General features: G+C 43.4%; 1 protein-coding gene across 1 annotated transcript in view; it reads right to left on the reverse strand.

Moving 5' to 3' along the window:
• Positions 1 to 155: 155 nt before the first annotated feature.
• GLS (glutaminase) overlaps positions 156 to 20523 on the reverse strand; it is a 59640-nt gene continuing 39272 nt past the window's right edge. Inside the window, exons 15-18 of the mRNA XM_059853422.1 lie at positions 4988 to 5049; positions 3949 to 4025; positions 3742 to 3805; positions 156 to 3384 (exon numbers count right to left, since the gene is read on the reverse strand). Of these exons, the coding sequence (XP_059709405.1) occupies positions 3228 to 3384; positions 3742 to 3805; positions 3949 to 4025; positions 4988 to 5049 (360 nt within the window). The 3' untranslated portion in view covers positions 156 to 3227. The remainder of the gene's footprint in view (positions 3385 to 3741; positions 3806 to 3948; positions 4026 to 4987; positions 5050 to 20523) is intronic.

The following is a 20523-nucleotide window of genomic DNA, read 5'->3' on the forward strand; positions in this document are numbered from 1 at the left end:
ACACACACAAAAAACAAACTCATTCTGATTTCCTGTATGCTTTGCACCATGGAAATGACCAGAGCAGGTATTCCAGGACAGCCTTCCCACAACTGAAGACTTATTTCAATGGCAGTCCCACAGATAACCAATAAAACTCAGCAGCACCACCATCATCTTGGTATTTCCGTTTATTATGCTGTAAAAAGCAACACTATCTGGATTTTATTTCTTAAAATAAATAACTTTCATTTTCAGAACCAGCACAGCTCAAGTTTAGATTCATTCATGGGAAACTGCTAGAAATACATTCATCACTGTCTAGTCCCCACATACAGAATCTAGAAGTCCAGATCAGCCCAGTCAGTTACAATGACCAGAAGTACACTGCCAGTGAGTATAGTCACGGATAGTCCAGCTCTGAAGCAAAAAAATCTGGTACAATACAGTTTGTTCACAAAGGCTAATTAATGCTAAGACTACCACAATATCTCTGAGTACAAAGCATTAAGTTAGCTGAACGATTTTAGGCTGTGATACAGAAGAAACATATATGACATAAAAACAAAGGAGTGGGGGGAATCTTCTTTGGAGCATAAGGAAGTCAGCGTTGGATAAGATAACCAAAAGCTATTTACTGTAAAATCTACATGTCAGTGTCATGAATGATAAACAGCCAAACCAATGTACTGCATATATTTATATTTATATTTATAAATAACGCCATGTCTAAGTAGCTGCATCGCTGAATTGGACATTACAAAATAATCCATCTTCTCACAATGAGAAAATACTAAAACTAACCAGCAAAAATGCACTGAAGCTAGGACTGGCTAAAAGCACTCAGTATGAAAGCATTAAGTTTAGGGACAGCCATGATCTTCAATGTCAGCTCAGTTACAATCCTTTTGGTTTTGGTTTGTTTATATCATGTGTACTATATACCATATCTATGTTTAAAAATGCCAGTTTGAACAATGCATTGTCAGTTAAATAAAGCTACATCAGGTATTTTTCTGAGAAGCTACAGAATGTGTTGTAATAGGGGCAAAATTGAGAAGATTAGCACTGAAATCCATAATTTAAAGCTAGGATCCATCTGAAAATATTCCTTTACACTGAAGCTCATAATTTTGTTGCCTTGTGCTACCCAGTGACTGATGTGGCTCAACAAAGAGCCAGAGGCCATTTCATTTAGTTCTTGTTTATAGCAGGGGTGGCCATGACACAGCATGTGAAGAAAATGGGTTAAAAGCCTTCAGAAAAATAGCTGATCTTCAGAAGAACAAAAAAAAAAAAAAAAAAGGGAAAAAAAAAAAAACAACCAAACACAAACCAAACCTAACCTGCTTAAGAACAGGAAGATTCTTAAGAAAGTTTGATAACCATGCCAGCCAGCTTTGAGATGCTATTTGAGGGCTTTAGACTTTCAGACTCTTTCATGATGAAGACAGTCACTGCTTGTGATGAGTACCAAGCACTTTTCCACGTGGCTTGTCCTCCCTGCAGGGAGGCAGTATGGCATTTTGACAAGAGACTGTACAGGAACTTGAAAGGATTTATTCTCAACTATTCTGACCTGCTGGGTGGCTCTGGAGAAGTTACTTCTCTCCAAGCCTTAGTGTACTCATTGCTAAAGGAGGGTCATGTGGTTCAGATCATCTTTATAAAGTGCTAGGGCATTCTAGGAAGAATTTGGGCATGATTCCAGGAGATTTTGGTGCCAAAACACAGAAAATTTGACCTCTGAGATCTACTAATGACTTGTACACTACGTGCGAGGATAAAAACCACCATATACACAATTCTCAAGCACAATCTCCTTTTCCATGTGCTAAATGATTCCTGCTTAAAACTCTTGTGCTAAAATCCTTGCCTACGTCCAACAACTGCAGTGTGTGGTGAGCATCCGAAGTGGCTGCCCACTTCTGAGGTTTTGTGCCACACTACTGGCAGAAGCAATTGTACATGGGACAGGGAGCTGTGGCAATATTGGACTTCTGTGAACTACAAATACCTGCACCTACATTTTCCATGACAGGGCACGTGCCATGCTGGCTTCAGTGGCAAGACAATGAATGCCACCATTCACCACAAAAGGCATTTACTCACTTGTGTTCCTGGTGCTGAACTCCTGTCCTGCACCAGGGGAATCCCAGTGATGCAATATCCTGCTCCCTGGTTGATGGCAGTGCAAGAAGAGAACATACCCCAAACCCTGGCTTATCTCCTGCTCTGCTCCTGTTCTGATTGGCTCTATGCTCCTTAAAGCTGTTTCACTCCATCCGTGCTCCTTGCCACAAGCCTCAATGAGCTCAGATTGCATTTGGTTTGGTTCTTTGCCTTTCAAGCACTTCCATTGCCCTGGCTGGCTCCTGGAGCAGCCACCAGGAAGGAGCAGCCCCAGGGGTAGTGCAAATACACCTGCAAGGAACACCTGCATGGAGTGGAAGCACCCGCGTTCCCCAGCCACAGGGAAGTACTTTAGCAGCTGAACATGGAGAGAGAGGAGGGAGGCAAGACAAAGGGAACTGAGAGAAATGCTCCCAAGACAAAAATCTCACTACACACCGGAGCTACACGTCACACTCCCCTACACCATTTGGTCAAACAAACCTTGAAACACATTCCCTGACAAGACTACCTCTAAGAACAAGCCTAGACCATTGACAAGTGTCACCTATATACTCTGTGATAGTTATATTATGTAAACAAGGTTGTGTGGAATTCTTTTTTCTATTTTCTCCCAAAGATAAGTGCAGATCCTTACTTAACACACCCAGCCTAAATCTACATCAGCATCCTCAGCTTTCAAAAAACTTCACTGACGCTCATACCTGACAGTTCTCTGGCTCATCCTGGCCATACTGGGAACAGAGGGCTAAAGAAACAAAAATTCAGCAGAAAAGTTCCTGACCACAGACTAGAGTTCACACAGAACACAAAAATAAATTAAGTAGTGCACAGTAAAGCCAACAACAGCTAAATATTTTTATACATCAATTATATGCAGCATGAGGTAATATTGCTCACATTATGGAGGGAGATTCTTAGTTGGTTTTGTTTCTTTTGAAGAGATTGGATTTGTCCTGTGCGTATAGAAACTCCTGCAACGTAACACTGAAGTAACAGAGACTTCTGTAAAATATATACCACTATCAGATAGAAACACACACGCTCTTCATTACTTATGCATACCACAATTAACTAGGTAAGTGATTGGATTCTTAGGATCTAGCTGAAGATGATTATAGCAAGCCATCCAGATTTTTATGAACCGTTCGGTTCTCTTTCCCATCGTTGTTTTCCTCTGATGGCGTGTACTGGGTCTGATATTCTTGAAGAATTTTAAAAACATCATGGTGTCCAAAATGTAAAGCTTCATCCATAGGAGTGTTGTTCCACCTACAAAAAGCAGCGCAGAATTTTTGAGATGGGCACGTTAAGCACAGAGCCAAAAAGCAGCACAAACCCAGTTCTTTACATTCTGCACTAATGGCTCAGCACACAGACCCCATTCAGTTCAGCAGCTGTGGAACTTCATTAAGCTGAGCACAACCTTTGAAATAATGGGTTTAGTGGTTCATTTCTCATCCCTGCTCAGTCTGCAGAACCTACAGAGAACCAGCAGGATCCCATTCCCCCACTTCAGTGGCCTGGCTCAACACATTCCACTCTTATTTGACAGTCACCTCTCCTCACAGGGACCAGGGAAGTGTTAGTGGAGCATCTTCCCTCCAAACCAGCAATAAAACCTCTCACCTGTCTTTGGGGAAAGGATTCACTTTGCACGCTTCCAGCAGAAACTTAACAACATCCACGTGTCCTACAGGAAAAGCAGCTTTGTGAGTGTGTGTCCTTCTGTATATCCATTTATGTACAGACAAAAGCAGGTATGCACAGAGACAGCAGGGATGTGCTAAAGCACACAGACAGACAGACAGCAAATGCTGTGTGAGGAGACAGTACCTTCTGCAGCTGCCACATGCAGGGCTGTCCGTGAGTCGTAGTCTCTCTGCTCCATATCCATTCCTGACAGAGCAAACCTTAAACACAAAATAAAATACAATAAAAGAGATTGCAGAGGCAAGGCCTGGGTAACTTAAAGCACATCACAGAACTGGCATGGCAGGACACTGCCCTGCCACAAAAGGATGCAAGCAGCACCACGAGCACAGCACATCTCTGCTGATAATGAAAGGGGCTTTGGCTTTGAAAACCAGCTTAGTGCCTTAAAGTCCTTTCTGTCCTTTAGTTGTCATAAATCAAAATAAAACATCTTTGCAGAAAACATAACAGTCAACATGCCTGATTTAAAATCATCCATGGACAACAAGCTAAGCCACATAAGGCAAAGTAAATTTATACCAGGTGAGAAAATCCCAGGGAGTCTCCCAAGTCTGAAAATCCTGAGCAGCATTAAGGGACTGGGAGGGTTCTTGCTTCACACTATGATTCCCTGGGACAGCAGAGTTAAACTGTACACCATAGATTTTTCCACCCACTAATTATGTTGAGATACATTCTAGCCAAATTAATGTTTATTTAGTCCACAATCATTATTACCTTAAATTTTGCCAGGTTCTCCTCCACATTTCAAAAGCAAAGCTAGATGTCCTAACCTGTCCAATGACAATGTACATTTTCCAGCCTAAATTTTTGTGGCACTTTCAGAATTGATTATTAAAGCAGGTGAGAGTATAGACAGGATTTTCTGCCATTGCTATAAAAAAATGGTTAAAGAAATTGTTTGACTGTGATCCAAAGAAATGGAACACAGTGGGGCTCAGGATAGTGTGAGGTACCTTTTTGATAGTTAGATTTGGGTCTTTTGGTTGGTTTTGGGTGAACATATTCAATCTCTAGCTCATACAGCTCAATGTCCCCAACCCAGAGTGCATGTGCATGTTCCTAAATAAACAACACCAGCAGGAAGCAAACAAGCAACATTCCTATTCCCAAATTCCTGTTCCCAAATTCCTGTTCCCAAACCCCCACTGATTTTTACCTCCGGAGTGCAGACACGTCCCCTGTGTAGGCAGCAAACAGCAGATTTATCACAGACTTCACCTACAAAGAGAGATTAAGTTCCAGTTTACTGATCTTCTTCCCTCAGAAAGAAAACCCAGTGGGGCCAGGTGGTCCAGTGCTGGTGAACTTGTGAATTGTATCCCCTCACCTGACCACGTTCTGCATACAGCTTGCTTTGCTACCAGTACTGCAAGCTCTGTCTTTCCAAGGCTGAAGTCCTTATGGACAGTAAAAGAACTAAAACCAATTAATTTCTGCTCTGTTGTGCTAAAAAATATGAGCCTTGCTCTATGGGCAAACTGTGTTTCTCTCTTCAGTTGCCCAATGACACCAAGTATTGAATTACACAGACAGCATCACTCTGCACAGTTTATAAAACCATGAACTCCTCAAAAGGCAAATTCACTCTGGGAAAGTAGGATTATTTCTGGTATTAACTGCAAAGATTCCCAATGCCAGGAGAAATCTATGTCAGCAGACATAAACTTATTTAAATGCTACCCTTTTTTCTGTGTATCACAGATTATCCTTGCATACATCCAACATACACACTTTTCAAATAAACCACTTTAGGCTTGTTATGTGACAAGTAAGGTTTCCAGGCAGATAAAGTTGGGTCTTCTCAGATAAATATGGGCTTAAAGCACGACCCAGGTAAAGTCTCTGGTAAGGAGTGCTTTTTCTCAGCTGTATTAATTACTCTAGTAACAAATGACACTGTCAGGGTGCACCAACCTTGTCCCATGCATATTTTTAATACATCCTGGCTATAACAACTCTGCAGGTTTTAACCAGTGCCAAAAATGACACCCTAGATGGTTTTAAGTATCCACATCAGCTTCTTTCCTAAACTGACATAGCCCCTTCCAGGCACCATCTCACAGTCATTTCCAGTACACTTCCTAAATGCTGCTTTGCTTTTTGAGTCGCTGCCACCAGCCAAGTAACAGAGAGAAAAGAGGGAGCTGAAGCTGCACTGACCTTCCACAACAAGGAGGAGAAACAAACAAAATGAGAAATCCCCACCCACAAGCCAGTCTCCCAGAGACTTCTGTGAGAACCCTGGTGTGTTTTCACAGGGCCACAGAGGAGCCAAGCTCTGTGCCTCCTCTAAACCGAAGCCGTGGAGCTGCTTGTTGTTTTGTAAATATGCACTGACACAAAGAGAGACCAAAGGGGAAGGAGGCACAAAGGCCAGGATGGAAATCCAGAGGGGACACAGAGCCACCCTCACTGCAGCTCCTGTGCAGTTTGCACCATGGGGCTGGCAGCTGCAGAGCTGCAGGACTCCCTCCCCTCCCAGGGCTGGGCTGTCCCTACACCTGACTGGCCCCAGAGGCTGTGCCCTGCTCAGGCTCCCTCAGCTCTGACCCCACAACACCTTCAGCTGTGGCAAACCTGCCATCTCACCCCACAGCCTCCTCTCCAGCCTTACAGAGGACTGGCACGGAGTGATTCCACTCCTCCCACAAAGATCTCCTTGTGGAGAGTTTCTGCCCCAAGCCAAACCGGTGACCAGCACTCCCAGGCAGGTCCTGCTCCCAGCTGAGCCCTCTGACCCCACAGCAGCTGCCATGCCAGGGCTCAGCCCCTCTGCAGCCAGCCTGGCTCAGCCCAGGGCTGCAGGACCTCGGGAAGGAGCTGCTGGGGGCACCCAGGGCTGGGCTCTGCCCACGCAGGGCCACGGACACACGGACACACGGACAGACACACGGACTGGCAGCAGCCACCCAGCCACACTGCCAGGGTTTTCCGTAGGAAGCACCAAAGCCACCCCAAAGTGCCAAAGCTCTCACAGAGGCAGCAGGGGAGCTGAGTTTGACAATCTCTGCATCTCCCCGGGCTGAGCCAGGGCCCCGCAGGCAGCCCGGGCTGGGCACTCCCACGTTCGGCTCCTACAGGTGATGGTGAGTGCTCTCCCTTTTCAGGGTGATGAGTGCTCTCCCTTTTCAGGGTGATGAGTGCTCTCCCTTTTCAGGGTGATGAGTGCTCTCCCTTTTCAGGGTGATGAGTGCTCTCCCTTTTCAGGCTCTGGGATGAGCAAAGGACACACTGTCTTGCACAAAAACCACCTCAGAGGTAACTGACCATTTTGGCTGGGCTGCTTGGTGTTTCTGGGAAATGCAAATATATATTAAAGTAATAAAATAAAAATAGCACACATTCCTTTCCTCAAAAAACAACTTTCCAAGCGCAGTCAGAACCCAGAATCCTGGATTCAGCTGAATGCTTTGCTAAAAGTGACTTTTGTTTTCTATAAAGACGTGACAAAATGTAATTTGGAGATTCCTGAGGCTTTGTTACACAATCACCTTAGATTTCATCTCAGCAATCTGGGAGAGGTCAAAGCTGCTCCTTCCTTAAGATAAAGTAAAATCAAAGGTTACTTCACTTTAAAACTGAACTTGTTGATAAATCAAAACAAAAACAAATACAAGTCCAGACAAAAAGATCTCTGCTTGTTTACCTCAGAAGGAAATTTGTTCTGTGTCCAGTATTAAAAGTAATGGGATACAAAAGCAGGAGAAACACAACAAATTCAGTGGGACAATTATTAGCAGAGTAATTATCCAAAGCTGGTCAAAGGTGAAGTCAAACTAAAATAAGCCAAGCGTGGCCATCATAGCTGAAAAAATCCTTTTGGGACATCTTCCTCCTGATCCTAGAGAGACTTCAATGATTTTATGGGGGAATTAGACTGGATTTGCTACCAACAAAACACACCTTGACCCCATAACTGCACCCAACTGTAACAGCAGCATAGATCAGGCCAAAAAATTAACAAACTTCATAAGGGATGAAATGAAACTGCTCAAAAGGCAGCCAAAAAACCAGAAGTTTTATTGAGTTCACATAAAAAGTGAATTCAATAAAATTTAGGAATCTGCAAATACAAAATATATTTTGAACTCAAAGTAAGAATATACCATCTCCACAAGCATCTAATGGGTCTTCCTCAGCTTTCAAGAGAATATTAATCTAAGCAGCATATATACTAAATCATTATGTAAGAGGCTGTCATTTACAGTGAGGAAAACTTTAAGTGAACAGCACTTGCTGCCACAAGCTTTGTATATGTGCAGAATCTCACTTAGGCTGCCACAAAGTCAAGTTCAAATTCTCTACCCAAAACTCACAGTACTAGTTTGAAATAACAAGTTCATTGCAAAAAAAAAAAATCCCAAAAAGCAAAAGGCAAAAGAAACTCTGAAGTGGCAGCAGCAAACATACGATTTTGGGGAGAAAAAAAATAGTGAACATGACAGATGAGCTCTATCCATTCAAACTAAGTAGGGCACAAGGCAACTAATTTAAGTGGTGAGAAACTCACTGGCAGAGTCTCTAAACAAGCAGTTCACGAACATTCAGTGTTGGTGTTTTGATAACTGCACTGGTGAACACAAGCTTCCCTAATGTTTAGAAACACAAAGTTTGTTTTCCACAACCTTTTCCTACTGCACGTACTTCCCTAACAGTGGAAATGCAACAGCAGGAGAAGGGCTGGAGTCCCTGTGCTTTCTGTGAGCTGGATGGATCTCCCACTGCCACAGAGCTGCCTGGCAGGACCAAACCCAGAGCAGAAACTGGGGCACCTTTGTCAAACAAGAGGGAAAACCTGCATGCACTGAAGCAGAGGGACCTGGCAGCTCTCTTCTCACCACACCAGCAGCACAGAGCCCTGCTCACCCAGCTGCAATGAGACCCTCTCTGTGCAGCACTCTCTCCTCAGCACTGGGCATGATCTTCATCATCCGGGCAGTGAAACCAGCCAGGAAATGTTCCTCAGAAATACTCATGTCACTCAGTGCTGGAAATCAGGAACACAGTTTCACTGTCAGGTGTTAGAGGTCCTGGACTCAGCTGGACAAAGCTCTGAAGGATCCAAGTCCTGCTTCACATCCGAGGTGGCCAAATGACCAATGTCTCCAGAGGAACCTCTCCAATTAATGGCTCTGTGAGTCAGTGGGTCAGCATGTGAGCAGCTCAAGAAAGAAAAATCAAGACTGCTGCTGCTCAAGAACTGCACTGAGGTCAAGCTGAAGCCAGGAAAACAGCCAGAGCTGAGAGCAGCAGGAAGTCACAGAGCTGCAGCAGATACTGCAGATAAACACGGGGGACAAAAAGGCAAAAAATGAAAGAGCAAAAACACCATTCCAAAACCCCAATGGACAAACTGAGTGAGCCACAAAGCCAACTACAAACTCAGTGTCAAAGTGACTCCTAGTCCTAAGTTTTCCTGTGGCAGTTATTTTAAACAGCTCCAGAGCCTGGTTATGGTGAAGGTTTCAGAGAAGCCTCCCCCAAGCAGCAGTGCTGACATGAGCAGATGCACAGGGACAGAGGAAGTGCAGCAGGGAGCACGTGGCCCAGCACACAGCAGGAGCATGGCTGTGCCCCCCTTCTCTGCAAGCACAAAGGACTTGGGCATGACAGGAGAGCTTCAGGGTTGGTTTTCAATTTCTCAGTGTACCAACTGGAAAAACGAAATTTAAAAAAAAAAGTTTAATTTCAGTATTAATATGCTGTAGTTAGATGTTGTTGAAATTTCACATGCAATATCTAACTGATCTGAAAGGCTTGGCTGGAATGTGGGAATTGCCTTGGTGGAGTATTTGTAGCAAAACTGCCTCTCCTACCTGAGCTGCACACCCAAATCCAGACTTATTTAAAAAACCTCACAATGGCTAACAGCAAATGCCCACACAAGACTGAGACAGAATCACTCCTCTATTAACAGAGACCAGTTTAGAGGATTTTTCTAAACTGAAGACAAGGGTGTCTGCCACTGCCTGGCTCCAATGCCATCCACAGAAGACCTCTCCAAACACTTCAGAGACAGCACCCTGGCATTGTTAGCTGCACTAAGGTGGGAAACTGAGGCCCAGAGATGGAAAGGAACTGCCACAGTCTCATGGTGAGGGGAGAGTGGCCTGATACCTTCTGCCCACTGCCTTCCTCATTAATGCAGAACGCCCAAACCTCCAGCAGGAGCCAAGCCCAAGCAGCTGAGCACATTGTGCTGTGTCCTTGCCACGTGTCCCTGTCACCACAGGCTCTGTCCTGCTCTGCCATGGCTGCACTTGGGTCAGGAGAGAAAAGCCAAACAGCTGTGCATGTACAGAAAGCAAATCCTTCACGAAAAATTCATTTAGCTCAAAGCTGGATTAATTCCATGGGAAGCTCTTAGCTATAAAGGTCAGAGAATCTGGATTTTAATTTCCTACCATGTACTGCTTCCTGAGAACGCTCCACCCTCTGCAACTTCTTTGAAAATGTTACAGAATTAACATGCTGAAAAAAAAGTATTGCTTCCAACTTGATGCTCCTCCAGGTGGCTGAGCAATATAGCCAAGCTCTATAGTTTATAGTAGCACTGCTCAAGGCAAGCCAAACAAGGATAAATAAACAACTCCCCTACAATTTCCAACACTCTTTCCATGATATTTAGGGATACCACCACAGGTTAGCCTTTCTAAAGAGATGTTCAAAATATTGAGAAAAACCAGTTTGAACGGATACTGTTTTTCAGGGACTTTGCTGTATCTGAATTTTACTGTGCACCAGACCAAGTGTGCTGACAGGAGACTTTCAAATACAACAAGAGGAGTTAAAAAGAGAGAGCAGAGCAAGCTGAGAGAACATGTGCACCATGCTCTTCTCTCACATCCCATTTTTTGTGCCTAAAATGGGACTCAACACTTCCTCTCAGGGAACCCTGCCCCTCTGGCCAACTGGCTTGAAGAACAGAGTCATAAACACTCCTCTGCATGGCACAGAGGTGCAGAGATAAACTGGGATTTAAATTTCAGTGCCTAATGACACGTGACTGTCACACCAACCCCAGGGCCTGGTGCACTGGGACCTCAGAATGGGTCCCAGGTAAGCAGGGCTCTGGGTTATGCCCACCCAGGCTCCTGCCAAGGCTCCCAGCCCTAGGAGAGCTGCACAGCAATCAGAATGCCCTCCTGCAGCTCTTCACCAGGCAATCACAGAATGATGAGGTTGGAAGAGAGCTCCAAGATCATCGAGTCCAACCTATGCCCTAACACCTCAACCAGACCATAGCACCCAGTGCCATGTCCAGTCTTTTTTTAACACATCCAGAGATGGTGATTCTGCCACCTCCCTTGGATGATCATTCCAGTGCTTTATTATTCTTCCAGTGAAAAATTTTTTTCCTACTATGCACTCAGCCCAGCTCTGTCTGGAAGTGTCCCTGAGGCACACTTCTCAGTGCCTCCAACCCCCCCAGCACTGAGCACAGCTGATCTGCACCTGTGACAGCCTGGCTGCCTCCCCGGGGCACCCGCACCGAGGGTGACACAGCACAGCTCCGCACAGAAATCCATCTGGTGGCATTTCCAAACTGCACACTGCTCCCTCCAGCCAGGGGGCTCCGTGCTGTCCCACGCTGGAGCCACCCCCCCTGCCTGCCAGGGGACATGGGGGCCAGGAGCCCAGCTCTCCATCCACTGTTCCCAGCACACAGCTAATCCGGCTCAGCGCGGCATTAGCTCGGGAGGCAGAAAATAGATTGTTAAGCTGCCCAAGGTGAGCTCCCGTCCAGTCAAGGGGGATTAATGTTCCACAGAGGGACTCTGCCTATCCCCATCCTCTGCAAACAGCCAGGCACTGACAAGGAAGGCAGGAGCAAGGAGATCACGTGAGTCGTGGTGATTAAAGTAATAAAAGCTCCAAAGTCAACAGGAATTCACTTTCTCAGTAGCACCGTTCAGCTGCTTTTCCTAAAGCTGATCCCCTGATGAGGGTCACCAGGGTATGCAGCAAAAAGCAATCCCTCCTCCTGCTCTTCGGAAGAACTGGGGATTTTTGGATGCTTATTTTATCAATGGGAAACAATCCCTGAAGCCCAAGATGCCAATATAAACTCTGAAACAGCAATGCTGAGCCACAGATATCACAGAAAGTAAACCTAGAGCACAAAGCAAACCATTTAGTCATCCAGTTTTTACACACTGAACTTGTAACTCACCTATGCTGGAGCACAGCCTTTAGATGGCTTTTTCCTGGCATGGAGGGTTTCAGAATAAAGTAAAAACAAACAGAACAAAATCCCCCTCAAACCTGCACAAGATGAATTTTGGTGTTTCGACTCTCAAACTAGAATGCAAGTCATCCCTAAAAGGACAAAAATGAACCAGGGATGGATCTGAGAGCAGAACACAGGTATCTATACGTTCAGACATTAGACAGGATCACTTATTTTACAAATAAGACAGTTTTGCATTTACATTTAATTTTCAATAACCTGGAATCTACTCTCCAGTGTCCACATACAAGGCTATTGTTGGGAAAAAAAAATCCAGGTCTAAAAGAGATAGCCACAATCTTCCTTTAAAATACCATGTTCAACATGAAGGGAAGTTGTACTTCATAGGGGAAGAAATCTCAGTCAAAAGCCTGATTTTAATATTGAGCTTCTGCTTTGTTTCTCATGAAATAAAGTGGAACTTATTACCTAAGGGTAGGTAAAGCACATATTTTACCAAGTCAAAACTAAGACTGAACTATAGACAAATACCCAAGCAACCTCTAAGCTCTCCAAGCCCAGCCAAGCATCATCTCCACTTCACCTGCCCTGTCTGTCCCACCCCAGTGCCAGCTGCCTGCCAGGACACAACTCCTAGACCTAAGTGCCATGTTTTATTCCCTAAATAAATCCCAGACTAGTTGAGGTGCCCACCCAGGGGAGGACTAGCTCTGAAGTGATCTCAGAGCTTGCTAGTGAGGCTGTGTCCATGAGTATTTTTAGGGATGGACAGTCCTTGAAAGCACTCAAAGCAGCCTCTGGATTAAGCCTCAGCATTACCTTGTTCTACAGAAAACTCAGTTCCACAAGAACAGGCAATTTCTCTAAATAACTTCCTGAAGCACACAAAAGTGAGGCTTTCAGTCAGTGATCAAATGATCCCACAGAGCTCTACAGCACCCCAACACCACCTGCCTCTGACAGAGCCTCCTGCCCTGACTTCAAACAAACACAAGGGTTTTAAGAAGTTATAAACTTAGAATTCCTTGGGAGAGTCTTTGTTCCCACTGCGCTATAAATAATCAGGAGATGTGTGAATAAATTAATGCATACCCCTTCACACATTAAAATATTGATACATTTGAAAATACAGACGAGGTTAATTCCATGAAACTTGCATTTTTTTCTTGACAACTTCCAGCACCTCTTTAGGCTATTTTCTGCACTACTGATCCTTGTTTTCTCATGTAATTGGCGAAAGTGCAAAAATGACTTTAGCATCTGCTCTGCCATGTTTTAAAACTGACACAGGAAACAAGATTTTGTCAGTTTTTTCCCCAGTTCTTTTCCTAACCCTTTGACTATCCTTTCTTTTCCTCAAGGTGGTGCAAGGTCCTCCCTGCTCACAGCTGGGGCCAGAGGACGACACCCAGCTCCTCCAGTTTTACCAGCCCTGGGTGCAGTGGTTATTTTTGGACTCAAAGCTGCCACAAGTGACTTTCAAAGCTGCTACCACAGAGTTTATTTCTGGAGTCTCCCTGGTGGAATTAACTCGAAGTGCCTTTTGCACAGCAATTATCCACACAGTTTGTGCTGTTGATACCGAACTAACAGACTACCAAAACTCTTATTTATTCCTCACTGCAGCTTCCAGCAGCCCTGCTCAAACACAACCCGTGCATGTACTGAAATGCTGAAAGCTGCTTCTCCCATGAGTGATGGCTAGACTGCAGGCACACAAGAGGCTGTGTTTTCATGGATCCAAACACAAAGCAGCTCTAAACCAACTGTGCTGCTAGTGCTGCAAAACCCTCAGGCAAGCCAGCACGCCGGTTAGTTTTATTCTTTATTACTACTTTTATTTAAAGCTGGGCCAAATCCCAGTAGGTATTTAAATATCTTCTTTGTTTCAAATCCTAGCTGGTAGAACACTGACAATAACAAATTTTCAATGGTCCTAAAAGTGGCTGTTTAAAACCCAAAACCAGAGCAAGGAGTTTTGACTAGGTTCAGTTCATGAACATTGAAACAAGCCTGCACCAGTAGCTTAGTCTTGGAACTTGTCACAGAAGCTGTGCATGCAGCTGAATGTAAGAGATAATTAAACCAAATATACACACCCAAGGTTGGTCTTGACACCAGGACCTTTCTTCAACCTAAGAGCAGCTGTCAGTCTGCTCTACTAGCAAACAGACAGGCTAAGGCCACTAAAGGAGAAGGGCAGCTTTCCTGGAGGGAAGGCTGAGCAGAGGTGGTTTGTTCCCCTCTTCCATCTACTGGCATCAAATGGATTCCCATCATTCATACTTCCCTCTGATTCAAGCCTTTTCAAGATAAGTACTGGATTATGCCACCCAAAACTGCAAATAATTAGACTGTTGAAACCACATGTTACAGTAAACTGCATTTCTTCATCCATCTCTGACTGAAGCCCTTTTTTTTTTTTTGTCAAAATACCTTAAATTAATGGAGGTATTCAAAAGCATCTAAAAATTGTATTTGCTGAAAATAAGCACAATACCATAAAAGTTTGTCCTCTTTTTTCCTTCTCTGCTACTGAACTAGTTTGCATAAAATTTTAAAAGCTTAAGAACACAGGAAACAGAGTGAGCAGAAGGTGCTTTTCCTCCAATCACAATTGGAGCCATGAAGGAGAGAATTCATCTCTTCCAGCACCAACCCCGTGCTCATGAGATGGCCATCAAGTGGACACAAATTTCTGGAAGGAGTTTGTTAACACCTGTATTCCTCAAAACAACATCTTCTCTACCTGTGAGTTCACCCTAAACACTATCAGGCAGGAGGTGCAAGTTCTTCCAACAGTCCAAAAATATTCTTTGACTCATACAGAATAAAGAGTCACAGATAGGACTGAGCTCAGTTCTACAATTAATTCAGCCAGTGCTCAGAGATGATTACATTTAATTATTCTAATTTTTAAATGAGATTTAGAATCCTGAAAATGAAATTTCAGATCATCTATGTTTCCAATACAGTTTGTGATTCCATAGGTACAGGCTGCTTCATGCTATGTTTGGTTTTACTCAAGGGCCTGAAATACTGAACAGCCCTCGATGATGACAAGCCATGGAAGCAGAAACCTTGTTTCATGGCAACACACACTGGGAATTTGTAATGCCTTGTTATTTACAGCTCTGACTATTGATTAATTCTGTAGTATTAGTAAACTGATGCTGTTTAAATTACAGATAAGGCTATTTAATTATGATGAATTAAGAGTTAAGTAATTAAACAAAATGTTTACCAGAAGAAGTGAAACATCTACTTACCTTCTGCAACTGAGACTCCTTCACAAAGACCATGCCCATCTATTCCACTCCTGAGATGTGCAAACCCCACGGGGTGAGAGAAGCTGCTCTGGCCAGCCATGTTCCTGAACTGCCCCACTCCCACCTCTGCCTCCCCCGACGGAGGCAGAAGAAACAACCATTCACTAATCCTGACTCCAGAGCCTGACCTGTGGAGGGTGGCTCACACAAAGCAAAGTCTAACTGGATCCTTGCACACAAGCCTCTCCCCCAGGAATCAAGGCAGACCAACTCAGTTTCACTAGAAAATAGTACATAGTGTCATAAGAAGGTCCAGGGTGAGTGGATGGGGCAGCTTCTCCTTTCCAGTGCCATCATCAGGAGCAGGACAGCAGGAAATGTTGTGGGAAGCAGGCTGGGTTTCTATTTCCCTTTCTAGCAGATAAAACCAACACTAACGATGAACTGGGTTCAAGGGCTACACAAAAAACCCACAGAAATCAGAGCTCAAGATGCAGAGCCACTGACTCCTTTAGTATTAGATTACAGGATCCCAGGAACAGATGCTTCTTTAGTTGGAAGACACTTCCAGGGAAAAAAAAACCTGATTTGAAGCCTCAAGAGCAGGTACTAGGATGGACCCAGCCGATGCTGCTGTCACAGATACCCCTGAACAACAGATCAGCCTACATTGTTCAACACAGAAGGCCTTACAGTACCTCATGCTGAAGCTTCACCAGTGATCAGATGGAAATATTGTGACTGGAGAGCTTCCCTGCCCCTTCCCATGTGTGCCTGGACAAACAGATGAGCCTGGCAGAAGAGGAGCTGATCTCAAGAGCTACTCACTAACAATTTCTTGATATGTCTTATCCCTTGCTTAATACCCACATTGGTATGGGTACAACCATCCCATCCCTTTATTTGGGGGATAATTATGTTGATTTCAGAAGGTACAAATACTGGGGAGAAGGGAGAAAACTGAGCACCAAAGCTGCCTTCACTAGATTAGAGTGAGCATGGCCATGCTTGCCTCCACCTGCTGTTTCCAATTTCTTCTGGTACCAATAAATGAACACACTTTTTGCTTTTGGAAACAACAGAATTAAGCACATCACTGAAAAGACACACAAAATATCAAGTGAGAATTGAATTATCCTTCACTAGACTTAAGAGCTAAGTTGGCTGATTCCACTTTGTTTGGTTTCTTTAAAAAGATCTTTCATGGACTTTCATAAACTCATATATTGTGCCAGCAAGAGAAGTTCTTGAACACCTAATAATGAAAACCAAATTAGAATAGCAGTAGTGAATAAAAACGGATCAGGCAGTTCCACAGAACTGTAAATTAACAAGAGGGAGTCACAGAAAAAGCTGGCCTGGCTCCTGTCCTGGATGACCAGAAGTGTTACTGCTGCATTGTTGGCCATGAACAGTATGACAAAGGAATGGTAGATCAATTAATCCTTCCAACAAAAAGTTTACTAGTTCAAGTGAAAGACCTAAAGCATGAAGACTTCCACCCTTTAAGATGAAGACCAAGCAAATTTTCATTTCTAGGTGGCATGCATTTGCCATCAGCAGCTTGGATGGAAAGACTTCAGTGATGCCACCAATGTCCAAAGCCTCCGAGTTTTGTGAAAAAAATGATCCTCTCAAAGAGTTTAACTCACTCCACTGTGAAACATTTTCAGCATTTCTCATCAGCAATGAAACGTTTTGTCAGTAAATAATGATGGCTGGAAGTCCAAAAATGGTTAAATAATTCTTGCAGTATAATATCACAGAAATGTTAGACCTACTCTGGTTGTTCCTTTTCAAAGACTAAACCTCTGCTAACAGTTCTGCAACAAAGAGCATTGGGAATATACAGAGAAACCTTAGAAAGGGGAATGAATGCTAAACCATTGATCCTGGAGGCAGGGAAAACAAACAAGAGCCTTTGAAGTAGTGGATATGGACATCACTAACAGTGCAAGATTTGGGACCAAAGGACTGGGATCAAGGCTGTCACATGAATCCACTGGAATGCTGATGGGTGTTTTAGTGACAGAGCTGTGTTAAGCAGACAGGACAAAAGGGTGTCTGCCTTTTCAAGGACCTGTTGACACCACTGATACCCACACAACAGAGCAGAGTGGGGCAATGCTCCTGCTTCCCAGCCTGTTGGGGATGACAGTTTACTCCTAAATACAGGGCTTGGAACTGGAATTATAGCCAAAAGAAAGGACTTTGCTCTTAGAAGAATGCAGGGCACCTGCACTACCAACAGACTGACTCCACCCTACAACATGCTGAAAGCAGAATTGGGAAATCTTACCAGATGCTTCCACTCTACTCTTGCTGGGAAGGTTCTTTCTAAATACTAGGATCAAGTTTCTTTAAATCTTCTTATTTTTAGGCTATGTATTCCATACCTTGTATTGAAAGGTACATTTTCCTCGTATTGAAAATATTTATTAGCTTAAATAAGTCTTTTTCCTCCCTGCTTTTATTTTTAAACACTGCCAACAGTCATATTATTCCCCAGCAGCCTTGGTATATGGAATAAAACATACTCAGCTGTTTTAGCCTGCTTTTCTATATTCTCAATCATAATTGTTAATCCTGCTCTGCAATGGCATGAATGGGGATTTTTTAAAACATGTTTAATCACAAGAGTTTATTCTCAGATCAAGATTACATTTTAATTATTTGATTTGCAATAATTACAGGCTGGAGAATTTTAAGAGAGAGGTCCTTGAAAAGAAATGTGAAATGTACTTTCCATTCAGAAAGTAAAAGCTACACATATGACCAAAACCAGGTCTATGAGTCCAAAAAACCCCTGATTATTGCACGAGTAATTCCTGAACAAACAATAAAGTTGCCTGCCTCAAGGAAAAAGCTGGGCTAGTGAGTGACATCAACAGGAAATGAGTAACAAAATCTCTTCCTATCATTCCACTTGTGTTCTCAGTTCATTGTTTTGACAAGGGCTCTGATCACAAGCTGTCCTAACAGTACCATGCCATCCCTCAGCAAAGAGCACACTTCCACGTTTGCATTTAGCCTCTTGGGCTTCAGTAGAAAAAGAAAGGGCCTTTTCAAATCCCTAAATCACTTCATTTGCAATGACATAATGAAAAATACTTAGAATCTGGTAGGAAAAATACAGCAGAAGTGAAAATATTAGTTACTGCTGACCAAAAGCCACTGTTACCTATGCTGCTTCTAGGACTCTCCAAAAGCCAACAGGTTACAGCATGATGGTAAGATCATCACACCCAGTGAAAGCACAGAAGTCACCATCACAAACTACAGAAAGGGAAAATTCCAACTGTAGGTTAGGAAAAAATTCTTTAATCAAAGCATTAAAGCACTGGGATAACTTATCCAGGCAGATGATAAAACCTCATCACTGGAGGTTTCCAACACTTGACTGGCAAAGCCCTTGAGCAACACAATCCAAGTGACACCAGATGGTTCTTTGAGCAGGGGCTGGAGTCTGAGATCTCCAGAGATCCCTCCCAGCCTCTGGGACCTCGTGGTTTCCTTCTCAGGTTGCTGACAGTCACTAGTGCCCTCTGCACCTCACACAAGTGACAAGAACTGCACCCAGCTGAGTAAATCTGACCTTTAAGGAAGGGTACAATATGAAGATAAATGTCCAATTCACAGTGTGCACATGAGTTTGTAAAACCACAAGAAGGCACAGCTAGGTGCCAGGTGAGTCAGAATCAGAGCAGAGCAGCAGCTAGAACAGGAAGCAGCACCTTACAGCAGATATGCTGCCCCACGTGCCTGCTTAACACAAATACATCCAAGACTGGTTGGCTGGATCATTTTTGAGGCTAGGAAGACATTCTAGAATTACTTCCTTTTCTCCTTGTCCTTCCTTCAGCCCCATTTGCTCACCAGTCCAAGTGCTGGGGTGTCAAAGTGTCTATTATTGTCCAAACATCCACCTGCCTTGTCCTCGTCAAGCACCCATGCCACCTTTATTGCCTCAATTAAGTCCTGCTCAAATTAAACTGGTAAGAAACCAAAAGAACAAACAAAATACCCAACAAACTTGCCCCCACCACAGTTCTGCAACTCAACTCCATTGCAGGCTTTATTCAGGCAAGCTGCAGCCTCAGATGGGACCATCAGGCACCCCTGCTATGCACAGAAGAAATGCACGTGGCATTTTCAGGAGTAGCTGAGCCATGTGCACAGTGCTGCCACTCAAGTCTTGCTAAAACCCTTGAATGCTCGATGTACAAGTGATACCAAAAAGTCTGCATATAGCAAGATTAGATGCCAGTAAGAAAATTAACTCCTGCTTGCAGGAAAACCAAAAGACAAGAGGGCATTTTTGATTTTGCACACAATATTCTCTAGGAGCAAACAGCAAATCAGAAACCATGCTTGATTCAAGGTAGGTAGTTTAATAATTTAGACTATTTAAATTATTCAACACACTAGGACATGAATTCCTGAAAGAAAGTGGGCTGTGCATGACTCAACCATGTCTTTACATATATTAGTTAGTCATGCACTTTCCAGACTAGACAAATGTGGAACAGACAAGGTGCCAGCATGGGAAAAAAAAATTAGTTTTAGTTAAGATTTCTACCCAATTTAATGCCTCTTGCCAAAACTCCAACCACCACAGACATAAGTGAACTCAAATCCTCAAGGAGGCTCTGCACTGAAGGCAAAATATTAGGTGTATTTGTCATTCTAATAAGAACTCTGCTGAAATAAGTTTATTCTTGTTTCACTGCAATAATTGATTCTGAACCTTCAAAAAAACTACAGAAATATTATTTAAAATTAAAAAAAAAAAGTAAAAACAGTCCAAGCCTACAATGTTTAGGATACCAAAACACCATACATTAATTATGCTCATAAATTAATTCCTTTGTTCACAAATTACTGTGCATCAATGACATGTATGTATCAAGACCAAGAGATACATGAGCAATAAAAAACCAACATAATCCATCCCCCCCACCCACCCAACCTCCTCTGAATCCATTGCCTTTTTCTTCATCTACCCACCCACTGGTCTTCTGACACAAATATATGCTGAAAACCAAAATATAAGAGCCAAAATAATTCACAGGAAATCACCTGTGGCTCCTTCTGTGTACCTACTACTGTTTTTCATCATCTTTATGACTTTTAGAGAATAAACTCTTTTGACATGCGATGTTTTTAAGTATAATGAACATAGAGCTCATTTTACAGCCATAGGACAAATAACTTCAGCTTATAAAGCAGTCT

This window comes from Haemorhous mexicanus, chromosome 8 (genome assembly GCF_027477595.1).
Source record: "Haemorhous mexicanus isolate bHaeMex1 chromosome 8, bHaeMex1.pri, whole genome shotgun sequence".
NCBI classification, from domain to species: domain Eukaryota; kingdom Metazoa; phylum Chordata; class Aves; order Passeriformes; family Fringillidae; genus Haemorhous; species Haemorhous mexicanus.